Source organism: Lingula anatina, chromosome 3, assembly GCF_051362555.1.
Source record: "Lingula anatina isolate TDL-2025a chromosome 3, LinAna3.0, whole genome shotgun sequence".
Lineage (NCBI taxonomy): Eukaryota > Metazoa > Brachiopoda > Lingulata > Lingulida > Lingulidae > Lingula > Lingula anatina.
Window position 1 is genome coordinate 11,764,709 of NC_141769.1, and position 27,639 is coordinate 11,792,347.

The following is a 27,639-nucleotide window of genomic DNA, read 5'->3' on the forward strand; positions in this document are numbered from 1 at the left end:
TATCGGCGACAAAAGTTGTTCTATTACCAAAAGGCATCACACACAGCAGTGAATATGTCTCATATTTAGATTAATGTCTAGTATGCTTAAATGTTTGAAACAAAAATTGCCACTGCATTTTTTTTTTTACTTCCTGTATTCCTCATTATAAATTTTTTTGGATATATTTCTTTCCTTTGGCGGACAAAAGTTAACTTGAATCCTCTTTGTTTAGTTATTTTACTTTTATGTAACTTTTTTTTCATTCTATGCTATTTCATGATTATTGTTTTGTGATTTTGTCTTTCTTTTGAAAAAAGTCTGAAATCACCCAGTGGCTTCAAAACGTGCTTGAGGTGAAAATCGAGGTAAATAGATTAAGGAAATGAGAATTCCGTCGTGTTTTAAGATATTTTAAAAACTGTTTTAGAATGTCAGCTCTTCTCTTTTGATCACCTGCATAGGCTGCATTAGTATTTTTGCATTAGTATTTTTCCTTCTTTAATGTGTTTCTTTATTAAATAAATTACCTAATCGATAATTAATCAATGGCCGAATAAGCCCACTTCTTTTATCATTTGAAGAGATAATAAATGCCAAAAACTTATTTGACGTCAGTCGATCATTGTTAGTGATAGCTACGTATTGTATTACAGGGGCGGATTTAGGCCATCTTCTGGGTCTTCCGGAAGACGGTCAGATTTTCAGGTTTACATTGCCGGGTATCTGATGTTTTCTGTCGGAAGACGGTCAAAAAAGAAGATGGATCAACAAAGATAATTTGGAAGACTGTCAGAAAATATCTCTGGATCCGCCCCTGCGTAAGACTGTAAAAATATCAATAGAATAATGAAATATACCTGCCTGCTATCCTTAGACAGGAGTAAATCTGGAGCAATGATGAATTAACTCCCCTTCTCAAGATGTGCTTTGGATGTGTTCCCTCTTGAAATATTTTCACCTGACAATGTGAGGTGCTGCCATCATACGTTAGCATTATAGCCTCGTTTTCGTCCATACAGGTTAAATTTCCTGTTACCGTTTCAGGTGGGGAATTCTTGTGGAATTTTCCCCAAAACTGTGATCCATGTAATTCTTTGTGGAATTTAGTGATTAAAATTGAAACAAAACGTATCAGGGACAAAAAAGGACATATAATGGGTAAGTGATGAGTGCTTCTTTGTGCAATTTATCTTTTCTCAGGTGAGCAGGTTGTTGTCACACCTTGAGACATGGTCGGTAACTTTCACTCTGTGTGTATTTTTTTACCAGGATGCAAGTGTTTTAATAGCTGTTTAATAGCTAGTTCTTATGTTTTAAATGCCCAGTATTTATGTTGGCATCGCCTGGTCAGATTTAACCACAGTTTAAATGTCTAAACCGTTAATTGGCAAATAGTCGCACGACGGCATTTACTGGGTAAACACAATGGTTCAAAGCAAACAATGGACATAACTGATTAGTCATATTATGATGGCTAGTTGTTGAATTATTGGAACAACTTTGTGATAAATAATTTCCTGATAAAATCATAGGAACTGTTATAATCATCATTTGTGGATCATAATTTACTCAAATTGTGTCCTTCACTATTTGTTCCCATAGTTGAGCATAGACATTAGAGGTACAGTTTAACAATGAACTGAAAGAAAGAGTTCAGATCAGGTCATTTTCGTTTGATGTGATAAACTAGCTGTGAAAAAAAAACAACTGAAACGATGTCCCAGCTCTAATTATACCCCTTTTTTTAGGAATTAAATGCACAACACTTTATCAATATTTAAAAACAAGTGAAGACAATATCACAGTATTAATACCATTTGTAACAAATTTCTCTTATAAAAAAATTTCAGCACTTCATATCCAATTTTGGAAAAACATAAATAGCACCCTATCTGAAACCCTAGAAGTTCATGGGTGTAAGAATATAATTAAGTGGCAAAATAAGATATTTAATTGTAAAACACAAAGAAAAATTGATACATAAGAGCAAATGTTGGAATTGCCAACTGTATATTCAAATTTTAAAATGTGTTACACGTTTAAAGCTTATAAAGCAGGGTATAAGATACTATACTTATTAGTATACACTCTTTGAATATGAGCTTTGTAAATATATCGGCAATGAAGAAAGGCTTAAAATTAAATGTCCAAATTTTTCCAGGTGCATTAGAGTGTCTGGGACGCATTCCCTATGCTTCCCTAATTGCCACCCTGAAGTGCTGGGTAGGTGTGGGGATCTTCTGTGGCTGCCTTTATTCAGCACTGAGAATTGTGCTTGAGGACATTTTCTCCAAACTTCTGGGGTTCTCCATAGAATGGTGAGTGCAGAGTGACTAGAAATATCATACTATACTGTATTTTAACTTTCACCAGTTGCTTGAAAACAATTACTTTGAATAGAAAATTGGAATTTTTTGGTTTAATTAATGTCACTGACTTGATGAAGGAAAAGTACACTGACATGACTTTTCAAAACTATGATTATATCTTTACTGCAATATATTTTTTTATTGCCCTGTGGTTTACTCTTATTAAAGTCCTGTTTATTAATTTTCTTCAGGCTGAGAATTCTGGTGATAGTTCTTATCATTGTTGCTGTGGTGATGGGCATTTTTGCCACTCTGTTGTTGATATTTGGTTTCCTAGCAACTGGGAACACACGAAGGAATGTATACAAAGGCAACAAGTGCATCATGGGAGGAAGAGTGTCAGCAGCTATGGTAGGGCTGTGTATAAATTATTTTCAGCCATAATAAGTTTTCCAATTAAATTTGCATAATTTTTTTACTAAAATTATTCTGTCAGTGAAAAATGAAATCTAGACACTCTTTAATTTCCATGTTTAGAAACTGATGGTTGGATGTAGTATAACCTGTTTTTGAAAAAAAAAGCATAAATTCTAAATTTGCTTTTTGTTATCAATTGCTTCAGACATGACAGTTGCTGTAAATGAGCTTTAAAACATCAATATTATTGCCTCTTTTCTTTGTTTTCCAGTTCATGATGTTGACGTACATAATGAATTTGACTTGGGTCCTGATCTGCGCCCTGTTAACAGTGCCTGTATTGATGTATGTCATGTTCATGTCCATATGCAATGAGGAGATCATAGACCGCCAACTCGCAGGGTGGTATCCCACAATCAATATTTCACATTATGGTAAGAACTGATACATTATGTATTCTCTAAAAAAGTAACTTTTTTATAGAAATGTATCAATTTACTTGTATTGTTTCCAGTAGAGTTTTTTCATCAGTGAATACAGATTTCAAACAAAATTTAAACAATTTCTGGTTCTTAAATGATTTTTTAATTTAAGTTTTATAGAATTTTTGTTCCTATTGGAATTTTTAAATGGTCAAGTGTGAACAATACAAAGATACAGTTCAGATTAGCCTCATTGAGGGTGATTCTTAGGGTTTTGTGGAAAACAGAATTTTTTTGTTTTTGCTTGTGGTTTATATATCTAAATATCTTGTTCACAGGGCTGTACAGAAATGCCACTGCCCTAGGAGGCAAGAATGTACTGAGAACACCAACAGAGCTCAGCAAACTATGTGAACACGTGAGTACAATAATGTTGTTATCTTACCATCTAAAACAAATTAACAATTATTGCATTCCTAAAGTTCTCATAGCAGTAAAAATTTTTGATTTATGTTTACGTTATGTTGCATACTTAGCATTGATGGTAAAATGGCAAACAAGATAACATTTTTGTACAAAGTTATATAAATTTAGAATAATTATGCATTTTCTATACCACTTGTAAATGTTTTGTATTTTTGCATTTTCAGATCTCAGAGGCAGGTCCCCTTTTCATTGTTGCATTTATTGGTGCCCTTTTAATTGTGTTGTCTATGGTAAGTATAGATGCTTTTATCTATTTATACCAAATAGCAAATTGCTGTGTAGTTTACAATGCCTGCCTGCTTAAAAAAGAAAGAAAAACGCAGTTAATCTTGTTTTGTTATAAATCTATCTTCTCTTGTGTTAACTTCACAATTTTCAAAAGCTTGTTTGAAACAGTTTTAAGTAGATTTGATAGTTTCACGCAGATTGTGCACTGTCATAAATTAGAATTTTTTAAAAAATACTAGTGCTAGTTTTAGTGATTTTTGTTGAACTTTGTTTTGAATTTTCTTATCATTGTCAATTGATAACCACACCAATACTTTCTAAGTACTAACAGTAAGGGTTCACATGGGTGAAGGGATTACAAAGTGACCATTAAAATTGGAATTTTTATTTACTAACAGCCACAAATAAGAATTGTTATTTACTGACTAACATATAGCAAACTTGATTAATTTTTATATTTATTTATTCATTTTTATGTTTATTTATTTGTTTATTATTTATTTTTGTTTATTATTTTGAGAAACTGACAATGGACTGGTTGAACTCCATATTAAATGTTATTGGAAGAGGGATTATTCTTCAGTAACCCATTTGTACCTATAACACAGATATGACTATTATTAACACCTACCCGCTATTATTAACATTATTCTAACTATTGACCCCCTTCTGATTTTTTTATGCTCCCACCTTCCCTCATTGCTAAAGGTCACACTATCATAGTTGTAGGTTAAGGTCACTCTCCAAAACTCTATCATAATGTTGAAGATCCTTTTTAAAATTTGAGCACTTTTCAAAGATAGGAGAACGAAAAATCGTGGATTGTCAGAAGACAAGTAGACATGGTTTTAAGTCAGAATTCCTGTCAGGGAAATGATCCTTTATTGAATTTTGTCGGTTTAGGATTGTTTTCTTGGATAAACTCTTCATCTGAAGTACATTTCCCTGTGCCCTACTGACACGAATTGGTGGAAAGCTCATGGTTTGCATGAATTTGTGGAAAGGGAATGTTATATATTGAATCAAATTGCCCTCAATATGCTGCTTGTTTATTTAAATTTTCCGTCCTCTTTCAAAATTTGATTTTATCCTAATTTGGCACCTTTTAAATTTGTAGGCACAATTCATGATATCTTTGGCTGCCAATTACAACAAGATCAAAATGGCACGAGAGTTACAAGACATTCGCGAGGATCTCCGTTTGAATGACATGACTTCAGAATAGATCAAGAGAGTGAGAAAGTAGGTCCTGACCACTAGAAATAAATCAGAGTAACTTAGAAAATAGAGGCAAGATCATTATAGGGTTTAACTCAAATAATCAAATTGGTATGGCCATCTCAAGCATTGCACAGCAAAAAAGAAAATGAAAATACTAAATTTACTAAATAAAATGCCACTAAATTGTAGAAAGAGTGAGATAATTAAGTAACTTTTAGTTTGATTTCTTTTGCATATCATATCTAATATGTTATAAATGTGTTTCCCTGTTTAATTTACTAAGAAATAAGAATTTTATTTTATAGGACAAAATTATGTAGGCTTGTCCATTATTTTCACTTATGTAAAATGGTAATTTTTAGGAAAGTGCTCATCTGATAACACATAGTTTTTTGATCTAGCTAATATTGAAAGGGTCCTGGGTCACATTTGCTCTGTAATAATGTCAACTAACAAATATACTGATAGAAACAATCAATAGATAAAATTATCACATCAAAGAAAAGTAAAAGTAAAAGGCTTGGAGGGAAATAATTTTGTATCATGCTCTGCCCTATTTCTGTAGCTTCCCTTAGAGACATATATTTTGAGGGTCCTTGGTGGTCCAAGCAACATTACAGGTTTCTTCATAGTGGACTAAGAACAACCAACACAGTCTATATACATCTCAACTAACACAATTGACACCTTTCTCTAGCGCTTCTCTATATGTGGCACTTGGTGTGTTTCAGGTTCAGTTTATCTCCATATTAAGTGCAAACTATGTACGGTTACGAGTATCAAAGGAACTACAGGAAATCAGGGACGATGTCGAAATGACAGAATCTTTTGAACCAGACAAATTCTAATGCATTTGTGGAGGCTCATGTCTGTGCATAGATATTTATTGCCATGGTAAATTTTACTAATTGTGAACCCAGTGATGGGTTATTAGAGCTGTAATTATCATTATTACAATGATGAATAATGCATGATTATGTTGAAATATGATACGATTTGAATAGAAAAATTGTCTGTGATTTACCCTATTTAAGTGGAACCAAAGACCTATACATGGTGCTCTGTATATAAATCATTTACTGCATGTTTCTGTAAAATGCACCCATTTTTAAAAGACAGCAAAATGGTTTTATTGCTTTTTATGGTGAAGGGGGAGAGCAATTAAAAAAGAATCACACTTTGTAAGATTTCCACATTTCCAAAGACGGCAAGCCAGGACATCTTTGCATGCAGCACACGTAACTCATCCATGCACTTACATGTTTGTCAGGTGAAAATATAGGATATTTATGTAAAAATTAGTAAGCCGTGCCTGTTGTTAAGGTCCAACATTTTGATGCATGTTTGTAATACTAGAGTACGTAGGCAAATTATGGAAACAATTAGATTCCCTCTAAGTAGAATTCTGACAATGCATTTTTTTGCATCAGTCACCAGAAATTCAACTTTTTATAAAATTGCCTTAGTATTTTTATTTTATTTTCATACATTTTGAAAAATTGTTTTATTCTTACTCAAATTTGAAAAAAAAAACACAAAAAGATTTTAGATTAAGTATAACAGGTGCTACTGAATTGAGAAGTCAAAGAAAACTTTGTTAATCTCCTGTGTGTTTGAACTGTCAGTGTGCTGTGCAGTGCTTGCTTGAGACAATGTGATGTCTTGTCATGTCATAATGAAATTCTTCCTGTTGTTGTTTCTCAACCTCAATATTGTAAGTTTTGTATTGCTTCTGATTTACAAAACATAGTAATTATTTCATGATTTGTACCAATGTTTTAACTAATTTGGTATGTTAATTAAAGATAGAATAATTAAGGGTATATATTTCACCTTTGATGGACTGCTAAACAATTTTTATCTTTAATAATTTTATGAGATACAGATAAATAACTGGTATATATATACCAATCAAAATTTTTATTTTATTCTTCTCCTTCTGTAACTTTAGGTCCACTTCATGGTGTCCCTGACTGCCAACTACACAAAGATCAAGATAGCCAAAGAACTGACCGATTACCGGTCAGCTGTTGACCTCGAGTCCACGATGGAGATGGACAGTATCATTGGACGCTCAGGCAAGATTCCGGACAAGGTGCCTTTTGGAACGCAATGATGATAAAGGATATGAACACCATCAACTGTGACAGAATTCAGTCATTCCACAATGATCTCATTAACACCAAGGCAGGATTTTATATCAGTTTTTTTTCTTTCCCATATGTTTGTATTTTATCACTTGATGTAAACTTAAAGGGGCAATTTTGTCCTTACTATATGGCTTTTAAACCCCATCTCTTCCTCATGTTATCTTTTTAACTGAAAAGTCTGACATGATTATAAATTTTAGTATCTTCCATTGTGTAGGCCACTGATAAAAATAAACACAGATATCAAAAATAAATATTCTAACACCCAGTGTTGAAAATAATCAAGAAAAGAAATTAGTGTGATATGAATTTATGAGAAAAAATAATGATATAAATCCCATGTAGCACAAAACTACAAAGTGCATTTCTAAATTTATTTTTATTTAATTCTTGGCAAGTATCAACGATTTATGATTTTAGACAGAGAATGAATATAGAATGAACGTTGGTTCCACTTGATCTTCCCATTGAAAAGTGTATATTGAATAGACAGCAGATAAGACATTCCACTAAAGGATGCTGGTATTGAATATCAACCATGTGTTGAATAACATTGTTTCATAATTTTCATAGATGTGTTTTCTCTTTAAAAAATTCAAAATAATTTGGAGTACTTTTGGAATTTGCTCATGAGTTTGTTTAATGATTTTAACCTAGTTTGTGGTGTTTCTAGGTTTATTTTTGGTGCTTTTCTATGAGCTTTATAGTTACAAACTGTGCAAGTTAAAAAGCCTAAAATTTCATTTATTTTCATTGCGTTCTGACAACTTGAGGCATTTATTGTGTGTTTGAATGTGGCTGTGTTTATGTACATAGTACTATATGTCTTAGCCGAGTTGTTTTTAAACTATGGCACAGCCATATGCAATTTTAGAACCATGTGTACATAATATCTTTTCTGCTTTTTTTAACCCAAATGTACAGAACTTAAATCTATTATGTTCAGTTTTTTTTTTATATACCCTAGGGACCAAGTTATGTTAACGACATATTTTGATAACAAATGTTTTAACCTTTAACCTGTTTTAAACAGACAAAATGATATCCTTGAGTATCCCAGAATGTTGCGTCTACTGATATATATCAGGTGAAGCACACATTGAATACTTTGTATATAAACATTAGGTTTACATTTTATGTAATGACTAAGCACCTACTACACTTTTTGTATTGATAAAGGGCTATCAGGTAATGTATATGTGTACACTTGATGTTAATTGCATTTGTGGTACATCTCAAATCTCTACTGATTATATAATTATGTATGTTTTTATTTGACAATTATTTTGTATATTTCATGTAACATTTTTTGAAAAGTTCATTTTTGCTGGCTATTCTTAAATATAAATTACTGTGCATTATTTGGCAATTAACATTTAAGGTAAATTTCTTGAGTTGTGACATTATGTAGTTTTCATATATTAGTATCTTTTTTTTACATTGAATATATTTTAACTCTGAGGTTGCTGCAGTCTTGAAAAGTGGATAATGGAGAAATGCCTGTGGTCAACATTCCTTCATATGTTTTTCCTATGACATTTTAGGAGAACTTACTAAAATGCAGTTTTCATATGAATATTTTTCCATTAAAAAATAACATTAATTTTTTAAAAGCTAATTATTAAAATTATTTTAAAAAAATCCTAACATTGTAAAGGCATCTGAAAAAAGATTTGCTGTATTGAGAAAATTTTTTATATTGGTATGGTTGTGACCAAGTTAATGTGATTGGTTGTTCTTTTAGTTATTATGCAAGTTAAGTGTATGTTTAGAAATGCTTTTCTATGTTGTGACAATACGTACCTAGGAGTATTTTTTCCTTATTCTTATTTCATTTTATGTAAATTTGTATGTGAAATGTTGAAGTATTAGGAATTAGTATTGCAACTCTATAAATAGGACATTCCCGTGTTTTGTAAATAAATGTGCATTTTTACATGTAGTCTAAGGGTAATATAACCACCATGGATTACCAAGCAAATATAACATTACTTGCACATGCGAATAAAAAAAATGAACCATAAAGATTAGTTTTACATTGTGCTTTTAGTATTTTCTTTTATCCATAACATTTCTATCATATTGTTTACACACATTTTTATTTGTGCACATATTTTGTCGTTATTTCATGTTTTTCCCCGAGTGGCTACAAAATTATCAGCAATAGTTCTAGCACTTCAACACCAAGTGGGGAAATCAACATTGCAGTAGTTGAGATGGGTTGAGACGAATGTTTTAAACAATTACTTTCAAGCCTTCTAAGTTAGAAGAGGTATACCCATAAAGCTAGCATCAGATCTAGAGTGTGGCCTGTAAGTTGAAAAGTATTTGGCACAGACTGTATGCTGTTATATAAATAGTCTATTGATGAAATGTAACGATAAACCAACAATCTTACTGTGCTGCATGTTTGTCATACCATCGTGACGCTGATACCAGTAACATCAGTAACTTACGAGCCTTAGTACGTGTAGTTCAAAACATTGTTCGTCCGTCAGTCTGCGGGCTCCAGTGTTTAAAATTGAACCTGGCTATTTTTATGAACAATATTACTTGGCGAATCGCCTCATAATCCAGCAAGCAATGACATGGTTTATCCATTTTTTCATGCGTGTGTGCGTGTGTGTGTGTGTTTGTGTGTGTGTGTGTGTGTATGGTTTAGCTAAAACTGTGTATCTGTAATGAATGGGCGAAAAACTGCCAGAATATATTTCCATTAATTACTCTCTCTGTACAGAGTAGGTGATATGACCTAGTACTGGGTATCTGGCATGTGCATTGACCAAGGTACTTCATATATCTCATTAATGCTGTATTTTTTTTCCAGTTCCTGGTGCGAAAAAGCAACATGCAAATGAAAAACAATTCAAAATGATTTCTGGTCATGTTGTAACCATCAGCTTAGCAGCTGTGCTGGCTGCTTTCTGTTACCAACAGGGGTATATAGGTGAGAGAGAAAAATTTAGATTTGGACTGGTTGGAGTCTGATGCTTCTTATAAGTCACCTTTTATTTCGAATTAACAAATGGTTTAAATGTCTGAGACCGCATTCACATCGAGTTGAGCCATGGATCTACAAAGTCACAAACTAAATATGGTGGACGTACATGAAAGGAAAACCGCCTAATCATTTAATAGTCTCTCTGCCTGTCACACGCCTCCCCACCCGTCGTCCTTGCAGGGGTACAGTCATTAAATCTCGGCTCCATTGGGATGACACAACTCGACACTATATTATATGGTAGCATAATACTATATTATATTATATGGTAGCATAATAAGTCCTTAATTGGTCTAGCCAATGTTAGCTATTATTGTTTAATTTAAAAAAACATTGTCTATTGTAAAACTTTGAATAATTATCATCATGTTGATAGATTTTTTTCTTGTTTTGATTTTAGCCCTTCTGTTACACTGGAGCTTGAACATTATGGCTGTACTCAGTGGAGGAGTGTTGGGTGTTGCCATGGTGATATGCAGAGGAAAAAGATACATTCCACCTGCCCCTAATAAAGAAACATCAAAAGTACATGAACTCCTTAAACAGATGATGGTAAGGCAGCATTATGATGTCATGGGCAGTGTTTGAATTAAATATGAAAATGGAAATACAGGTATTAATATTTAACTTAGAAACTCCAGCAAATGGCCAAAAGCTTGTGAGAAATAGTAACTGCCAGATACTGCAGTTTTGTTTGTGGGGAAGGGTTGGGGTTGCTAATAGTCCAATGTGCATCAACTGAGAATAATAAACTAGAATATTTATTGATAGACATCCTTATGAGAATTGGATTCTGATAGAAGTAACAAAGGTTCTTCTGTTCCAGTATTCCAGAGGTAGTCAGATGGAGACCAGGAAGAAGGTCATTATTTCCAGAAATCTTGATGTCTCCATAGACGACCTCCTGAAATTAGTCATTAGAGACTATGTGATGGATTGGTACAGTGAGCTGTCTAGAGACACCACCACATTCCCTTACATGCTCAGGTAATACATACAAGAATTGCTATACAAGCAATAGCAATGAGTGCAAGATAAGGCAATAAATAACTTCAGGAAGTTTGAAAGCAGAAAAATATTTGCAAAATTGAGTGCAAAGCTGTGCAACTTCTGAAAAACAATTTATTATTAATTATATATATATCTGTTTTGATTGTCATCTTGTTTTGATGAAATGTATTCTTTTATTTATATATTAAGTAAACGGTGCATTAAAATTTCTGTTATGTAGTATTCTTTTTTAGTATGGGGTGGGGTGGGGTTTGTGTTGTGTTTTTTCTCAAATTCGCGTTTTATGATGAATGACCATTCTCTCCCATCCTGTCTCAGACAAGACATGTGGAAAGTGATAGAAAACCTTTCCACCCGCCTCAGCAGGATTGACACATTAAAGCTGATGACACAAGACTTTGCTGATGCATTGCGAAAACATTTCCATGATGTTAAAGAGGTTTCTGTAAGGTAAGCACTTTAACTTTTATATACAAGTACTATGTACTACGTAAGTTTTTGTACATAAGTACATAAGTGTTTCATGCCAAAGTTGGTACATGTACATGTATGTCTGCCAAAATAGGTACATCTGGTAATTAACAAGAATGAAAAGCAGCAAATGTTGATAATGTTCAGCATATTTTAATTTTAAACCATTTAGATAATAACATTGAGATAATTTGGAAATGATCATAATGATATAGTAAAAAATGAAGGGGTGGCATGAGAGTAATTTTAATATTACATTGCTAAATTTCTGTTGTGTTTATAGCCAGTTGAACACTGAAAATGTTGCCATCAAAATTGATTGGTTGCAGGGATCAAGACAGCCCAAACTCCGAGTTTATCCTTCACCCATGGCTTGCCAGTGAACACACAGAGACAGAATTTCTCAGAAAGGTAGCAGACGTTCTTCTAATTTACCTCCTTCCTGATGAGTATGCTTCCTGCCTACCTGCACGCCATCTACTGAGAGAAATTGTTGCTTGTAAAGGTAATTTCATGGAATCGCAATAAAGTATTTTAAAAAATAGGTAAAATACATTGATAATATTTGGAGGTATGTTTTTTTTTTTTTTTCATTTTTTTTTTTTTTTGGATTTATTAATGTTGTCAAGGAATCCTGCTGAATAATTTTCATAAACATTTGTCTACATTTATTTTTCACAAATTGCTGCCTTTTTTAATGGTGTTTTCCGACTCGCAGTTCTAAAACCTTCTATTTTTACATTTTTACATAAATATGACATCCAAGCATATGATTTCTTTAGTAAAATATTGATGTGTTTCAGTGTTAAAGCCTTCTGTGGAATCTATCTGTGACCCAGATAATATCAACCAGACTCTGCTGAGCAACATAGAGTACAGAGAGACCCACAAGAAGACGTACACCTATGCTGCCTCCTATGAGCAGTTCATGAAGATGATACAGGAGTGTGAGGATGTGGAAATGCTCAAGCAGATGAGGTTAGAAACTTTGGTAGAGGAATTCTGAAGATTTCCATTTTTTATACCATCAATGATCATTAATTTCCATTTAATTCATGAAAAACTGATGTACGTTTTTAGAGTGGGTTGTCACCATTATGGAACTGAAGATGTATTTAACTGTTTTTTAAGACAAAAGATGTAGTTTTTACAATTTTGCTAATAAATAATCAATTTGAAAAATTAAAATTTTGTTTTTCCACATTTTAGGTACAGCATTATGACTGAAATAATGCATGCCACTGTAATAAACAATTTAAAGAAAGCTCAAGGCTTAGATATTGGTAAGATGTATTGCTCTTCAGTTTCTTGAAAAATAAAACAAGCACACAGGCGCACGTGTCTGTGCATGCACACACACCCACACATACACACACACCCACACACACACACACACACACAAACACACACACACACACACACGCACACTTATCCAACATAATAACATGTTGAACATAGATGTAATGATTTTAAATAGAGAGAAGTTAACCAAATATTTTGACATTTCCTTTCTGGAAATTAATAGTTAATGTATTTTGCAGAGAAGGACACTGCACCAAAAGGCACAGGAAAGGGGGACCTGCTGAAAGCAAGGAATTTGAAGCGGTATATAAACCAGGTAATACAGTACTATTCTGACAAGAATTGAGAGAAATGTAGAGTATTTATTCAAACAGAAGGAAAATTATCTTGTCACATTGATAAGACTAATTACATTTGATCTACTTGTAAATTAATCACTGTTGACTTTGACTTGTCACAGTGAATTCAAATACCAGTAGTGCCAAACAGAAAAATAATCTATTTCTTATTGTACTACCAGAATGAGTGCTGGAGGATCAATGGATTTACCTCAAAACCATTCTTTGACAGTGTTTTCTATTTTCTGTAGTTGAGAACTTCTAAGAACAAAGTGGAGAAAAGGATCCGTCATTGTGGAGGGGAAGGGTATGATGGCTATGGCTCAGATGAAGAAGATAGTCAGGTTCATGGAGGAGGCAAGGTAAAATACTACAGTGACAAGAGGCCCAGTTGGGTGCTTGGCTTTTAGGTCATTCCAGCACGTATGAAATCCTCTAACTAAGATTATTTATAAAGTTTAAAGATTTCATTGTTATGTTTATGTTATTGATTTGGATCAAAATGTTTATGGTAATAGTTAAGGAAAAATTACAAATATTTGAATATATGTGATATAATTAGTATTAATTACACATAAAAGTAAAAAGACAAAATATGTTTGGAATCAAGAACAAGTGAAGTGGCTTGAAATGGTAAGCTGTACCCAGTGAAATTACACTATTTGGATCTGATTGTAACAAATAAATCAATTTTATTTTCTCAGGTGTTTTCATTCCATGTTGTGATGCATAATCCACAAGCTCAAGAATATTTCATGAAGTTTTTACGGAGAGATGATAACCATTCTCTTTTGGAGTGAGTAACATGTTGAGTGAATTTTAGGTGTTTTGAAAAGAGCTGCACAAGTGTCTTCTTATTATATGATTTGAAATTTAAATAATCTGAGGCTACATTTTCATTTGCTCTACCTTTTGTCAAGATGCTGTTAATTGTATTTGCCATGGCGTTATTGATCTTTGATGAATTTATTATGGTCAGAGAAATTGTTAGCATGTCCCCTTGTGTTGTGATCATGTTTTTGTGAAGAAACAGTGATGTTACTTGTAGACGTGAATTTTGCAGGTTTTGGAATGCCGTTGAAAAATTGAAGCATGCAGAAAAGGTAATTAGTTTAATGGATTGTAGTAGAAAGGGTTGAAATTTATAGGTGCATTCATATAAGATTAATGTGTTATTAAGTGATGCTGCACTTTGAGACATTTTCCCTAAAATGTTATGGTAATTTGCCTCAAATTTCTATCACTCTGTGTATAAAACTTCTAACATTGTTACATATTAATAAGGAACTTTCTGACTTGAACCCAAATTACTTTTCAGAATTTTCCAAGTAATTTTTTTGTGAATTATGAACCATTATTATATCTTTGGAACACATTAAGTAATTTTGTTCACATTTAATGAATTCTTACAGAGGTTTTTAACACTTTACAGAAATACCAGCACCAAATAGGCACAGACATCTACCACATGTCCATCTCCAGGCCCAGCAGTCTGGTCACTAAGCTGCTGGACAGAGGAACCATCAAAAGGATTGAAGGATTTCTGCTTGGAAACATGGTAATGATTCAGCTGTTATTGACCAAAAGGATTAGCTCTGCAGTGCTTTGATTTTTATGAAACTTGTTTAAACTTGTTCAAATGCTGATATAAGCTTTACTTTATTTGGCACCTGAACCTACTGACCCAAGGTGACAATTTTTTCAAGATGTTTACACTAAGTAAAGAACATGACTTATTTATTATCTTATTGATACAGGTAATAACATATTAACATTTTAGGGTCCAGAAGCATTCTTCACTGCTCAAGTCCAGGTATGGAATGAACTGGACAGCAATTATTATCCTTCATACATTGTGAGTGATGTCTATCACAAATATGTCAGTAAGCTGGAAGAGGAGGAGACTGAAGTGGATGTGTCATCACATGAAGCTTTACCAGGTAAGTCACCATAAGGTGGGTGTGGTATCACACTTGTTGCCCCTCCTATAATGTGAGTGGAGTATTTTTTATTAGGATAAGTTGTTTGAAGTGAAAGGAGGTGGGCAAAACTGGGTGTGTTGTTTCCCATAGTTGTACATGTAGAGGGTTTATTTGTATTATAATGTCTGAAGGTTTTGTGCTATAAGACTAAAAAGAAAAGGAAAAAATATAAAAAACTATGTGTAGCACACTTAATGACAGCTTTGTGCTAAAAATATATCAGAACGTTATTATATTTTTTTTTTGTTTCTAGATCATCTCATGTACAGTATCCCAGGGTCTCCAGAAGAACAGAAGGAACCTACATTTGGTTCTCATGAACTGACTCAAGCACTGCACAAAAGACTGCAGATATTGGATGACAAGACCATGAATAAGGCACAGGCTCTGCAGGCTATGAAACACACACAGAAGAGTGATGATACAAAGGTGACTTTATATTTTATATTTAGTTACATACTTTGGTTTTCCTTATCATTTTTCTTTTTTGTTGTTGTAACAGCTGTTATTTTTCTGAAGTATAATCATGTTCAATTTACTTTATTTTGAATGTTATATAAAGTGATATATACAGTGTATGTTTTGGATGTGCAGAGGGCCAAAGTAGTAGATGAGCTACAGCAGGAGCTTGATGAGCTGAAATCACAGCGCAGACAGCTGGAGTTTCATATTGAGAGGACAGAGCTATGGTGGGAAAATGTTGGACGTTGGAAAGCACACATATACAATGCAGAGGTTGGTTCAGTGGTGCAGTTTGTGAGATTGTGCTATAAAAGAGTCTTGACAGTAACATTGCAGTTACTCTCTATACTATAGATATCTCAAAAACTAATTTCCTTGGCAGATTTAAGGCTTAAACAAAATTCAGTGTCATTTGTTAACATGAATTCAATTTTTTTTATCCACTTCAGTTAGCTTGGTGACATGTTCACAGTTAAGGCTCCTTCATTCACGCTAAGAAGGAAATGTTGTTTTGATTTTATAAAAAAAGGGTATGATAAATAGTCAGTACTAGGGTAGACCTGTAAGTATCAATTGAATGAATATGGAAGTGAAGGTTGAAGATTGAATTTTTTCAATTTTAGCTGTCAAGAGATGAAGACACTGACAAGATGTTGCCAAATTTTGCCATAGTTGTAGATCTCCAAGGTTTCCATACTAGAGGGCGTTCAATGCAAGACAGCACCAGTGGATGGGTGGTATCAAGGACACTGGACGAATTCCACACACTTCATAACAAGCTAATTATGGTAAATAACAATACTCTGTGAAGTTGACTTTGAATTTTTTTATTCTGATGAAAGGATTAGAGGTGCTCATGTCCTTGCTCATATATATAATCCTTTACAGCCTTCTTCAAATATTATGATAAACTTATTTGTTTGACAATAAAAATCATACATACAGTATATGTGCCATCATCTGATGGATAAAGATAGTTATATGTCAATGATTTTTGGTGTAGAAAGACACGTTTCAGATTATCATACTATATGTACACTGAAATATGAAAAGAAAAACACACTAGGCTGGGGTAGTGCTAGCAATCTTTTTCACTTAGCCAAATTACCACTTTTTTTGTCAATTTGTTATCCAAATGGTTATAATTTGACTAAAACAAGTCAAATCAAGCCCTTTTTGTTTAGCCATTTTAAGTTAGTTTTAGCATTTGGCTAAATTGGCGAGAGTTAGCGCTACCCCAGCTAGATAACATGATTAAGATATAGATGACACATCATTTCACTTTCAGATTGCAGCCTGGCTGACCAAAAAGCAGTTGCCAACCCTGAGTAAACTTCCCTTTAAATCTGTTAACAAGGCATTTCTGGAGAAAGCTAAGGGCACTCTAAGCACATATTTGACTGTGAGTCATTAAATTGTTTAATTTCCCAGATTAACAGTTTGATTTAGATGGGATTTATTTGAAAAAAAAATATAATAAGAAGTTTTATAAAGAGATTTTAGCAATTCCTTTTTATGTGATAGTATGGAAACAAATATTATTAAAAAAATTAATGTTCTTTTAATAATGAGGAACATTTATGTAAATATTTATAATTTGTATTGTTATAGTAATCTTTAATCATGGCCTACACTATTCTTAATAATTAAGCATTTCATTCCAGGTTATGCATATAGAGCATTTTTACCAAAGTCACTATGATAACTATGATCCCTATGATGTTTTAAATGTATTTTTCCATAATGCACTGTTTTCCTCTATATGTATATGTTTTACTGTAGACTGTACTAAAGGATGATATGCTGTCACAAAGTGAAGCTCTTTATGCCTTTCTGAGTCCAAGTCCTGATTACCTCAAACATCATCCACCCAGGATCAAATCTGCAAAGTTCTCAATTCCAAATATATTCAGGGGGTGAGTTTTTAAGGCAATTATAAAATTTTGAAAATTCTTTGACTGCATTTTAAAAGAAAAACCAGGCCAACAGTCATACATTGTAATCATGAATAGGAAAGAGTGAGTAGCAGAGAGACAAACATAAGTGGAAATACTTTATGACAGACACACAAACAAACAGGCCTGGGTTTGTAGATTTAATGATATATATATATATAACCTGATTAAACATACTCCACTTTTGATGTTATTTGCAGTTTCTATTTGAAAATTTCAGCCTGTCATCGTCAAAGGGAGAAAGTAGCAGTGAGGACGAGCTGCTCCTGATGGATGATGAAGGGTGGGTTTTTCTGATGCCTCAATTTCTTATGTCCATTCACATAACATAAAGATTGACACATCACTGATGCAGGCTTTTAGTCAATTGGAGCAAGAAAGCTTTGGGTAGAAGATCACACAGAGAGTAGTTGCACTTGCTCCAAGTTACTTTCAGTATGTTTTAGATAATTGTAATGCACATCTTACTGTCCTCCCACTATTATTATTATTATTGTTTTAACAATATTTGTTTTAACAATTAAAATTCATTAGTCTCATTATCATTTATGTAGTTGTAGTTCTTTGTTAAATTATTATTATGATGATGATGATGAATTATATTTCCCCTTTTGTCTAATAGAAAAATATTTTTTTCAATTGATTTCAGCGTAAAAGATGACAGGAGCAAGGACTCTATAGCACAGCCTCTCTACTTGTTGATAGGGGAGATATTTGAGCTAAGTGGGGTGTTCAAATGGTTGAGGAAAAGTTTAATGGTGTTTGTGCAGGCCACATCTGGAAGGACAATTAACAGGTTGGTTGTAGGTTATTATATCTGGGAGGTCACTTCAGAAAAGACATGAAACAGGTTGGTTATAAAGTATATTTTGAAAATCATATCAGTTAACAAGACAGTACAGGTCACATTCTCAGTGGTTCAGTAGGTAATCACAGGTAACATCAGACAGATCATTTAACAGCTTTGTGAAGGTCAACAGCTTTATGTGGGTGTAGGTGATAATACATCTATTCTTGAGGTTTGTGATCAGGTAGGTGCAGCTCACATCTCTCAGGTCACATCTCTCAATTGTGACACAGGTGTAGGTAACGTGTAGTTAGTCAATTGCCTGGTACGTGTAGGTCATCTTATTATCATCAATGAAATGAATACATTTAGGTGATCATTGCGAATTTTTGTGGGTTAGATTCCAGATAGTGTATTTATGTTCATTTATATTTATTAGAGATTAAAGAACTTATGCATTTTTATTTAGCTGCAGTGATGTGATTGTTGGCTGGGATTCATGTTTAATTTAATGTTACAGTATTTATTTCTTACTTCAGACAGTTACGAGAAACAGTGGACTGGATCTTCTCTGAGCCTATGATCATTTACTACATTCAACTGTTTTGCAACTCATTTTGGCCAGGAGGACACCTGGCGCCTCCTACACCTCCCAGGAGTGACGAGGAGAAAATGAGAACCAGAATGGCAGCAAAAAATAAGTTTTTGGACAGCATACCTGGTGAGACTTTGGTTATATGCATAATTTCAATTCATTGTAAATGTTAGCGTGTTTTGGTCACATATTTCTGAAAAATTAAATTCATTATGCATGGTTGATGGGGTTTCAAATCTAATAAATATTTTTATTTTTATTCTCTTTGAATAAGAGGGCCTCATAAATTTCACTATATATCAGTATTGTTATTTACCTTGTTTTAGATGCTATGAAGAACTTATTTGGTGAGAAAAACTCAAGAAAGGGTGCCATCAAAATATTTGAAGTTTTTCAAGATGGCAGACTGAACAAGCATCTATTTTATGTAAGAAGTTTTTATTTATTATCAAAGAGCACTTTTCTAGAAATATATATTTTACATACATTTAAAATAATTTTGTGAAAATCCTTTCTGAAGAAAGGAGTATTTTCTGTTTATAAAAATCGGACAATGAAAGCAGTTTGTATATTAAGTCTAGCACTCACAATATCCCTATATAAGTTCCATACATAACAGAGTTAGGCTTTTTTATGTACAGACACAGATGTGTCTGTACATATAGCCATCATCTGCGTCTGTCGTCGCCGTCGCCGTCGTCGCTGTCGTCGCCGTCGTCGCCGTCGTCGCCGTCGCCGTGCACTTTTACCGATAACACGATAAGTGGAAAACCATTTTACCTTTTGACTTGAAACTTACAGAACTGATGAATATTCATAATACGCAGGTCAAGTTCGAAAATCAGCATGATCGGGTCACTTTTAGGGAATTTATGCTGTTTTTTCACTTTTTTCAGCATATATGCAGCACCGATAACACGATAAGTGGAAAACCATTTTACCTTTTGACTTGAAACTTACAGAACTGATGAATATTCATAATACGCAGGTCAAGTTCGAAAATCAGCATGATCGGGTCACTTTTAGGTAATTTATGCTGTTTTTTCACTATTTTCAATATAAATGCAACACTGATAACACAATATAAGAAAAACGGATTGGCCAATTGTAATTATACTCACAGGAGTGGTCAATCTTACTAAAACGCAGGTTGAGTTCGAAAATAAGCATAATCGGGCCATTACTTAAGAAGTTATACTGTTTTTTCACATTTCCTCAGATTCAATTATTAGGCATGTTAACAGTCTCATTATTTAACTAATAAGATGCCTAAAAGTGTTTGTTTGATATTTCCTGCATCTTTACAACATTGTTAGTTGTTTATGTAAAAAACATGGTAAACTTGTTATCTTGTATTGTGTAATAGAGTGTCAAAAATGGAAATAAACTCATATCATTGCAGTTTGTCAGATTCAATCATCCACTATGTTCAGAATCTCAGAATGGAGGAAATTGGACATTTAACACTGTTCTATTGATACTTTTCCCATCTCATCAATTTTCTTAGTTGGACATATAAAAATGGCAGTAAAATGTTTATTTTGTTTTATGTTAAAAAAGTGTTAAAAATGGAAAAAAAACCCATTTCAGAACAGTGCTGTCTTGTTTACATTTTGGCATTATCAAGGCGTGACTTTGAAGTTCCATGGGCCTGAAGACCTTTGCTAGTCACATTTTCTGAATATCTGTGATACAAATATTTTATAATTAAAAATTGATGGTCATTAAGCTGTTAAACATTATGTAATATTGCATCAAAATTTGAAGAAACCCCTATTTTGGGCACTGCTCCTATGATGACCATTTAAGGGAAATCATGTCACTTACTGTTCTCAAACTTACAGGAAAGAAACATGGGTCTAACATACAGCTTCAATAGGCAACGCAGTCTGTTTGGTAAAATTTTCTGGCAATTTAACAGTTTTTTGTGAAAATTTAATTTTTCACTTATTTGCATCTTTATTTCACTTTTCTCAGCATATATGCAGCACCGTGGTCAATCTTACTAAAACATAGGTTGAGTATGAAAATCAGCATAATCGGTCCATTATTTTATAAGTTATGCTGTTTTTTCACATTTCCTCAGATTCAATTCTTAGGCATGTTAATAGTCTCATTATTGAACTAATAAGATACATAAAAGTGTTTGTTTGACATTTCCTGCATCTTTACAACATTGTCAGTTGATTATGTAAAAATGATGGTAAATTTGTTATCATGTATTGTGTAATGAAGTGTCAAAACTGGAAATAAACACATATCATTGCAATTTGTCATATTCAATCATCCACTATGTTCAGAATCTTAGATGGAGGAAATTGGAAATTAAACACTGTTCTATTGATATTTTCCCCATCTCATCAATTTTATTAGTTGGTCATATAAAAATGGCAGTTAATTGTTAATTTTGTTTTATGTTAAAAAAGTGTTAAAAATGGAAATAAACCCATTTCAGAAAAGTGCTGTCTTGTTTACATTTTGGCATTTTCAAGATGTGACTTTGAAGTTCCATGGTCCTGAAGACCTTTGCTGGTCACATTTTCTGAATATCCATGATACTAATATTTTATTATTAAAAATTGATGGTCATTATGCTGTTAAACATTATGTAATATTGCATCAAAATTTGAAGAAACCCCTATTTTGGGCACTGTTCCCATGATGATCATTTAAGGAAAATCATATCACTCACTGTTCTCAAACTTACAGGAAAGAAACATGGGACTAAAATATAGCTTCAGTAGGCAATGCAGTCTGTTTGGTAAATTTTTCTGGCAATTAAACAGTTTTTTGTGAAAATTTAATTATTCATTTATTGGCATTTTCAAGGTGTGACTTAGAACCTCCACGGGCTTGAAGACCTTTGCTAGTCACATTTTCTGAATATCCATGATACTAATATTTTATTATTAAAAATTGATGGTCATTATGCTGTTAAACATTATGTAATGTTGCATCAAAATAGAAGAAAACATAATTTTTGGTGTTGCTGCCATGATGACCATTATGGGAAAATCATGTTACTTACGACTCAATCTTTCAAAAAAAGTTGGAAAAGCAGTCTAATTGGCTTCTTTTTCTGGAATTTATATATTTTAGTGAAATATTCATTATTATCTTTTTGGCATATTCATTGTGGGACTCAGAACTCCCATGGACATGAAGCCGAATGGTAATCAAATTTTCTACATGTCCTTGCTATTCATAGTCAGTAATAAAAAATTGGTGATCATTATTCTATAAATTATTATGTAATGTTACATCAAAATTGACAAAAATATTTTTGTACTGCTTCTGCAAACATTATGGAAAGAAAACTGTGTTACTTATTATTATGTTTAACTTACAAGTATGATTTTTAGGATTGGCATGCAGTTCAAATTAGAAAGCCAGCTCAATTGGGTTATCATTTATTATTGAATTTATGCAATTTTGTGTTAAATTTTCATTTTTCTCATTCTGGCTCTTTCTAATTGTAAATTTGAACTTTGATGGACCTGAAGCCTTATGCTTTTACTTTCGTCGTTGTTACCTGTTCTGCATAATTAAAATTTGATATTGACTGTGCAGTTAAACATAATGTACTATTGCATCAGAATTGGCAGTCTCCTATTTTTGTGCATTATTGTTTTGTGCTTTTCTTAAGCTGTGTCTTATGGGACAAATTTGTGTGGTCAGTCTGTAAATTCCCCTTGGGTATTCACTAGGCTAAGTTTAGTGCTATAAACTCATTTGCCTGATTAAGTGGCCATTAAATGAGATTTCATAAATCACACTTGTTGATATTTCCCTGTAAACTCCCAAAGGTTAAGCTCTCTGCTAGATAACAGTGTCCATAATAAGGAAGCACTGAATAGCAGCTTCATTAGATTATATTTTTGTTGTTTTCTTTTTAATTTCTTCTCCAACACTGGCATTTTTAAGATGTGACTTTCCCATCCACCTGAGGCTCTGCACAATTTCTGTATTTCCACGTACGGTAAAGTCTTGAAAATTTCGTCGTTCTTGAAAATTTCGTCGGCAGACGATTTTCCGCCGAGGTAATTTTTTTCCCCTTGAAAACTTCGTCGACCTTGAAAATGAGGTACTCAATAATTTTTGAAAAGTTCGTCACCAAATATGGCCGCGTTGTCCAGCTCAAACATGAAAGTAATGCGTCAGTTGATTCAAGACAATGATACGATCAGGATATCATTGCCGATAACACTCTCAATGGGAGATAGGAACAATAGTGCGCCCCTGCGAGCGGTTACTCACAATATAAGTGGTTAAGATGTGAATCCCCGTTCTTAATTGCGGGAACATCGGCCTTTTGTCTAAATAGTTTCATTACTATTACCTGGCTCAAGGTGCGTTATCAAGCCGGCAAATAAAAGTCACAGGCGGCGGCTTTGTCATTTGTAACGCCGTTATTGTTATCGGCGGCTGTCCTAAATGAGGAAGACACAATGAAAAATCAAGATATTATCTCGAAGGGAAATGTACCCGTCACTTCTATTCATGTCCATGTTCAATTTAGGACCATTTAACAATTACCTGGCTCATCCATGGAGATCGTTCGCAATGCGAATGGGACGAGATGGCAATTTTCATAGCTTCAGCAGAGAATCTTTCGCGTAATATTGTCAACAGATCGTTCGCGATCCAAACGAGACAAGAAGAAAATTTTCATATTTATAGCAGACTCCGTTCGCGTAAGATCATCAGCGGGAGATCGTTTGCGATCCGAGCGAGACGAAAAGGCAATTTTCATGTCATCATCGGGAGATCGTTCGCGATGTAAGCAAGAATGAAATGCAATTTTCAAATTAGTGCAAGGAACTTAGTTTGCAAAAGATCGTCAGCGGGAGATCACTATTCTAACCCCCCCCCCCCCCCCCCTTTGAATTTAATAAATAATATATATATTTTCATTTTATCTTAAACCCCCCCCCCCCCTTCCCCGCTCATGGCATATCTTCGGCGGAGAATCGTTCGCGTAAGATAATCATCGCGGGATCGTTTGCGATGTAAGCAAGAATGAAATGCAATTTTTATATTAGTTCAAGGGATTTAGGGAACTTCGTTAACGGAAGATCGTCAGCGAGAGATCATTATTTCACTCTCCCCCCCCCCCCCAGACCCCAGACACACACACTTTGGGTTTAAAAAATATCTTTTTCATTTTATCTTTAAACAGCCCCCCTCCCCCGCTCACGGTATATATTCGGCGGAGAATCGTTCGCGTAATATCCTCAGGACTTTGTTCGCGTAAGATAATATCAGAGGGAGATCGTTCGCGATCCTAGCTTGACGTAAAGGCAATTTTCATATCATCGTCGGGAGATTGTTCGCGATGTAAGCAATAATAAAATGCAGTTTTCATATTAGTTCAAGGAACTTAGTTTGCAAACGATCGTCAGCGGGAGATCATTATTTTAACCCCCCTCCCCTTTGAATATTATAAATAATATATATTTTTAATTTCATCTTTAACCCCCCCCCCCTTCCCCGCTCACGGCATACATGTATCTTCGGCGAAGAATCGTTCGCGTAAGATCGTCAGAGGGAGATCGTTCGCGATCCGAGCGAGACGAAAAGGCAATTTTCATATCATCATCGGGAGATCGTTCAGTTTTCATATAAGTTCAAGAAACTTAAATTGCGGAAGATCGTCTACGGGAGCAATTATTTTAACTCCCTGTAAATTTTAAGGAAGTTACAGATGGTACTTTTAGAAGGCCTGACATTCAATCCTGGGAAAAGCCCTGCATGCAACAAACGTTGCCAAGTGCATAATTTTTTTTAATATGTCGCGGCCAGGTTATAATGCAAGGAGGCAATTAAGCTTATCTTGATCCTTCTCCTCTATCAGGAGGTATGTTTCTTACCGAGAAGATAATTCTCAACACATTTTCGGGTACAGTAAGTTAAATTTAACTTAATCGAGATGCAGTAATAAATATATTATTATTTACCACCAGAAAACGACTTAGGAAGTAGTTTTAAATATCCCACAATATAGGAGGGTCAAAGATAACAGTCGCTAAGGATAAAAGCCCAAAGGCCGGATTTTTGAAAATTTCGTCATACCCAGGAGTCGGGGAGAGGTAATTTTGAAAAATTAGTCGGATTTACACAATTAAAAATATTAATTAATTTTTAAGCGACGAAATTTTCAAGACTTTACCGTAAGCAGTTGTATTGGTATTCATGTCTTTAAACACTAGTAATATTATTTTATGCACTTTCATCATTTTTCTTATATTGGGACTTTTATCATGTGAATTTTAACTCTCATGGTCATGAAACTATAATCTTATTGAAGGGGTGGATTGAGACCATCTTCTGGGTCTCCTGGAAGACAGTTAAATTTTTTATATTGATGGGTATCTATTTTTTTTCTTTTGGAAGACCATCAAAATGGAAGATGGATCAATAAAGATACTTTAGAATACTGTCAAAAATATTTCTGGATCTGCTCCTGTTATTGACCATGTTACCTGTTGTGCTTAATGAAAAATCAGTGTTGACTGACTGCTATTATAAGCATTATTTATTGTTGCATCAAAATTGACAAAATGACCTCTTTTGCATCTTTTTTTTCTGTTTTTTGTCTGTACATTTGACAGCTTTGCTGCCTTGTCTGCTTTTCTTAAGGTGTGACTTATGGGCCTGAAGACCTTGGATAGACAGATTTGTGTGGTCAGTCTGTAAATACCCTTTGGGTATTCACTAGGCTAATTTCAGTGCTATAAACTCATTTGCCTAATTAAGCAATTAAATTAGGCCATTAAATGAAATTTCATAAAGCACCCTTGTTGATATTTCCCTGTAAACTCCCAAAGGTTAAGCTCTCTGCCAGATAACATATCGTCCATAATAAGGAAGCAATGAATAGCAGCTTCATTGGAATTATATATATATTTTTTCTTTTTAATTTTTTCTCCAACACTGGCATTTTTAAGATGTGATTTTTAACTCCCATCCACGGCCGTAGCCTCCAGGGGGGCAAGGGGGCAGCTGCCCCCCCCTGGGATTTGAGGTGCAAAAAAAAAAAAAATAATAATAATAATAATAATCAAAAAGGTAAAAAAATAATTGCAAAGTTGATGTAAATTCTTTGAGAAAATGCACTCATGGCCACTAGACAATCATTCAACAATCTGTTTACAAAGGTGTACTGTTTTTAACAAACTCAGTTCATGCCAATGCACCAGAATGCAGTATTATACATACAGTTTTTAAAAATTTTCCACACCGTGGGAGGGGGACAATCCCTCCCACACCCTTCCCCCTCGGGGGGCTTCGCCCTCGTGCCCCCCCCTGGCATTGTGCTCAGGCTACGCCCTGATCCACCTGAGGCTCTGCACATTTTCAGTATTTCCACATAAGCAGTTGTATTGGTATTTATGTCTTTAAACACGCTGCAATATTATTTCATGCACTGTCATCTTTTTTCATATATTGGGACTTTCATCATGTGGATTTTAACTCTCATGGTCCTGAAACTGTAATCTTATTGAAGGGGTGGATTGAGACCATCTTCTGGGTCTCCTGGAAGACAGTCAGATTTTAAAGTTTATATTAACCGGTTTCTGTTGGAAGACCATCAAAATGGAGGATGGATCAACAAGGATACTTTGGAATACTGTCAGAAAATATCTCTGGATCTGCATCTGTTAGTGACCATGTCACCTGTTGTGCATGATTATAAATTAGCGTTGACTGACTGTGCTATAATAAGCATACATTATTGCATCAAAATTGACAAAATGACCTATTTTGCATCTTTTTTTTTCTGTTTTTTGTCTGTACATTTGACAGCTTTGCTGCCTTGTTCCAGGTGCTTCTTGAATTGGTGCTACTGGAAGTTCTCCCTGAGGTGAAGAGCAAAATGGAGGAGCTAACAGCTGAAAGACAGGTGCCCTTTTCAGTTAGTAGCCTCAATGCTCCACCCCCAAGTCGCTCACAGAGTCCAGAGACTGTCCAGTTTGATGACCAGGACGCTGATTCCACTGACCAGGCAACAAGGGGCCAAAAACAACCACTCCCACAAGTGGAGGTCATGTTCCATTTGTAGCCTATGTGATGTCCAGTGAAGACTCCGGGATACAATTTATGCCAATTTCGATAAGGCATTCCAAAAAAGAGTTGTGAAAGAAACTATTAAAAATCATTCCCAACCAAAGAAAATTACATGGAAATGAATTCATGATCATGGCACTATAAGTTTGATGTTATGTGATAATCATCAATGTTGATTATTCAGAGAACTTTCCACAAAAAAATTATGATCTCTCTAGGAATCTAAGTATCTGTTTAAAGCCAGAACACCTAACCTTCAACTGGCATCGACATTTGTAACATTATAGCAGCAAGACAGTACAATGTATGCCCGACTGTGATAGATAAGGCTGTACACTTTAAAGTGCAATATAAAATATTTGACAGAATTTAATTTCAGAAATATATAATATAAAATCCTAAATAAAGTGACTAAATAAATTGAATAAAAAATCAACTTTCTGTTGTTTATTA

At 34.0% G+C, this 27,639-nt stretch overlaps 2 protein-coding genes across 5 annotated transcripts; both read left to right on the forward strand.

The window, feature by feature from the left end:
* Window positions 1–960: 960 nt before the first annotated feature.
* LOC106167850 (neuronal membrane glycoprotein M6-a) lies at window positions 961–9,251 on the forward strand. Of its 4 annotated transcripts, none has more exons than XM_013546755.2 (8): window positions 961–1,140; window positions 2,144–2,300; window positions 2,543–2,702; window positions 2,980–3,142; window positions 3,469–3,548; window positions 3,781–3,846; window positions 4,962–5,086; window positions 7,017–7,189. In XM_013546755.2, the coding sequence occupies exons 1-7, from the start codon at window positions 1,137–1,139 to the stop codon at window positions 5,067–5,069; spliced, it is 738 nt and encodes a 245-aa protein (XP_013402209.1). In that variant the 5' UTR covers window positions 961–1,136; the 3' UTR covers window positions 5,070–5,086; window positions 7,017–7,189. The 4 variants fall into 4 exon arrangements, with proteins under 4 accessions (XP_013402209.1, XP_013402201.1, XP_013402217.1 ...); XM_013546747.2 differs by lacking the exon at window positions 4,962–5,086 and adding an exon at window positions 5,797–5,959 and having other exon boundaries at window positions 7,017–7,188; XM_013546763.2 differs by lacking the exon at window positions 7,017–7,189 and adding an exon at window positions 5,797–5,961.
* A 163-nt stretch (window positions 9,252–9,414) lies between these two features.
* Window positions 9,415–27,622, forward strand: LOC106159911 (sorting nexin-25). The gene is made up of 24 exons (XM_087007793.1): window positions 9,415–9,527; window positions 10,043–10,162; window positions 10,617–10,768; window positions 11,043–11,203; window positions 11,546–11,677; window positions 12,028–12,203; window positions 12,502–12,676; window positions 12,908–12,981; window positions 13,240–13,316; window positions 13,590–13,700; window positions 14,043–14,134; window positions 14,402–14,441; window positions 14,771–14,896; window positions 15,119–15,278; window positions 15,574–15,749; window positions 15,915–16,055; window positions 16,406–16,570; window positions 17,071–17,184; window positions 17,565–17,698; window positions 17,958–18,020; window positions 18,387–18,533; window positions 19,064–19,245; window positions 19,446–19,546; window positions 26,945–27,622. Exons 2-24 carry the CDS (start codon window positions 10,087–10,089, stop codon window positions 27,179–27,181), a joined length of 3,012 nt encoding a protein of 1,003 aa, XP_086863919.1. The 5' UTR covers window positions 9,415–9,527; window positions 10,043–10,086; the 3' UTR covers window positions 27,182–27,622.
* The last annotated feature ends 17 nt before the right edge of the window (window positions 27,623–27,639 follow it).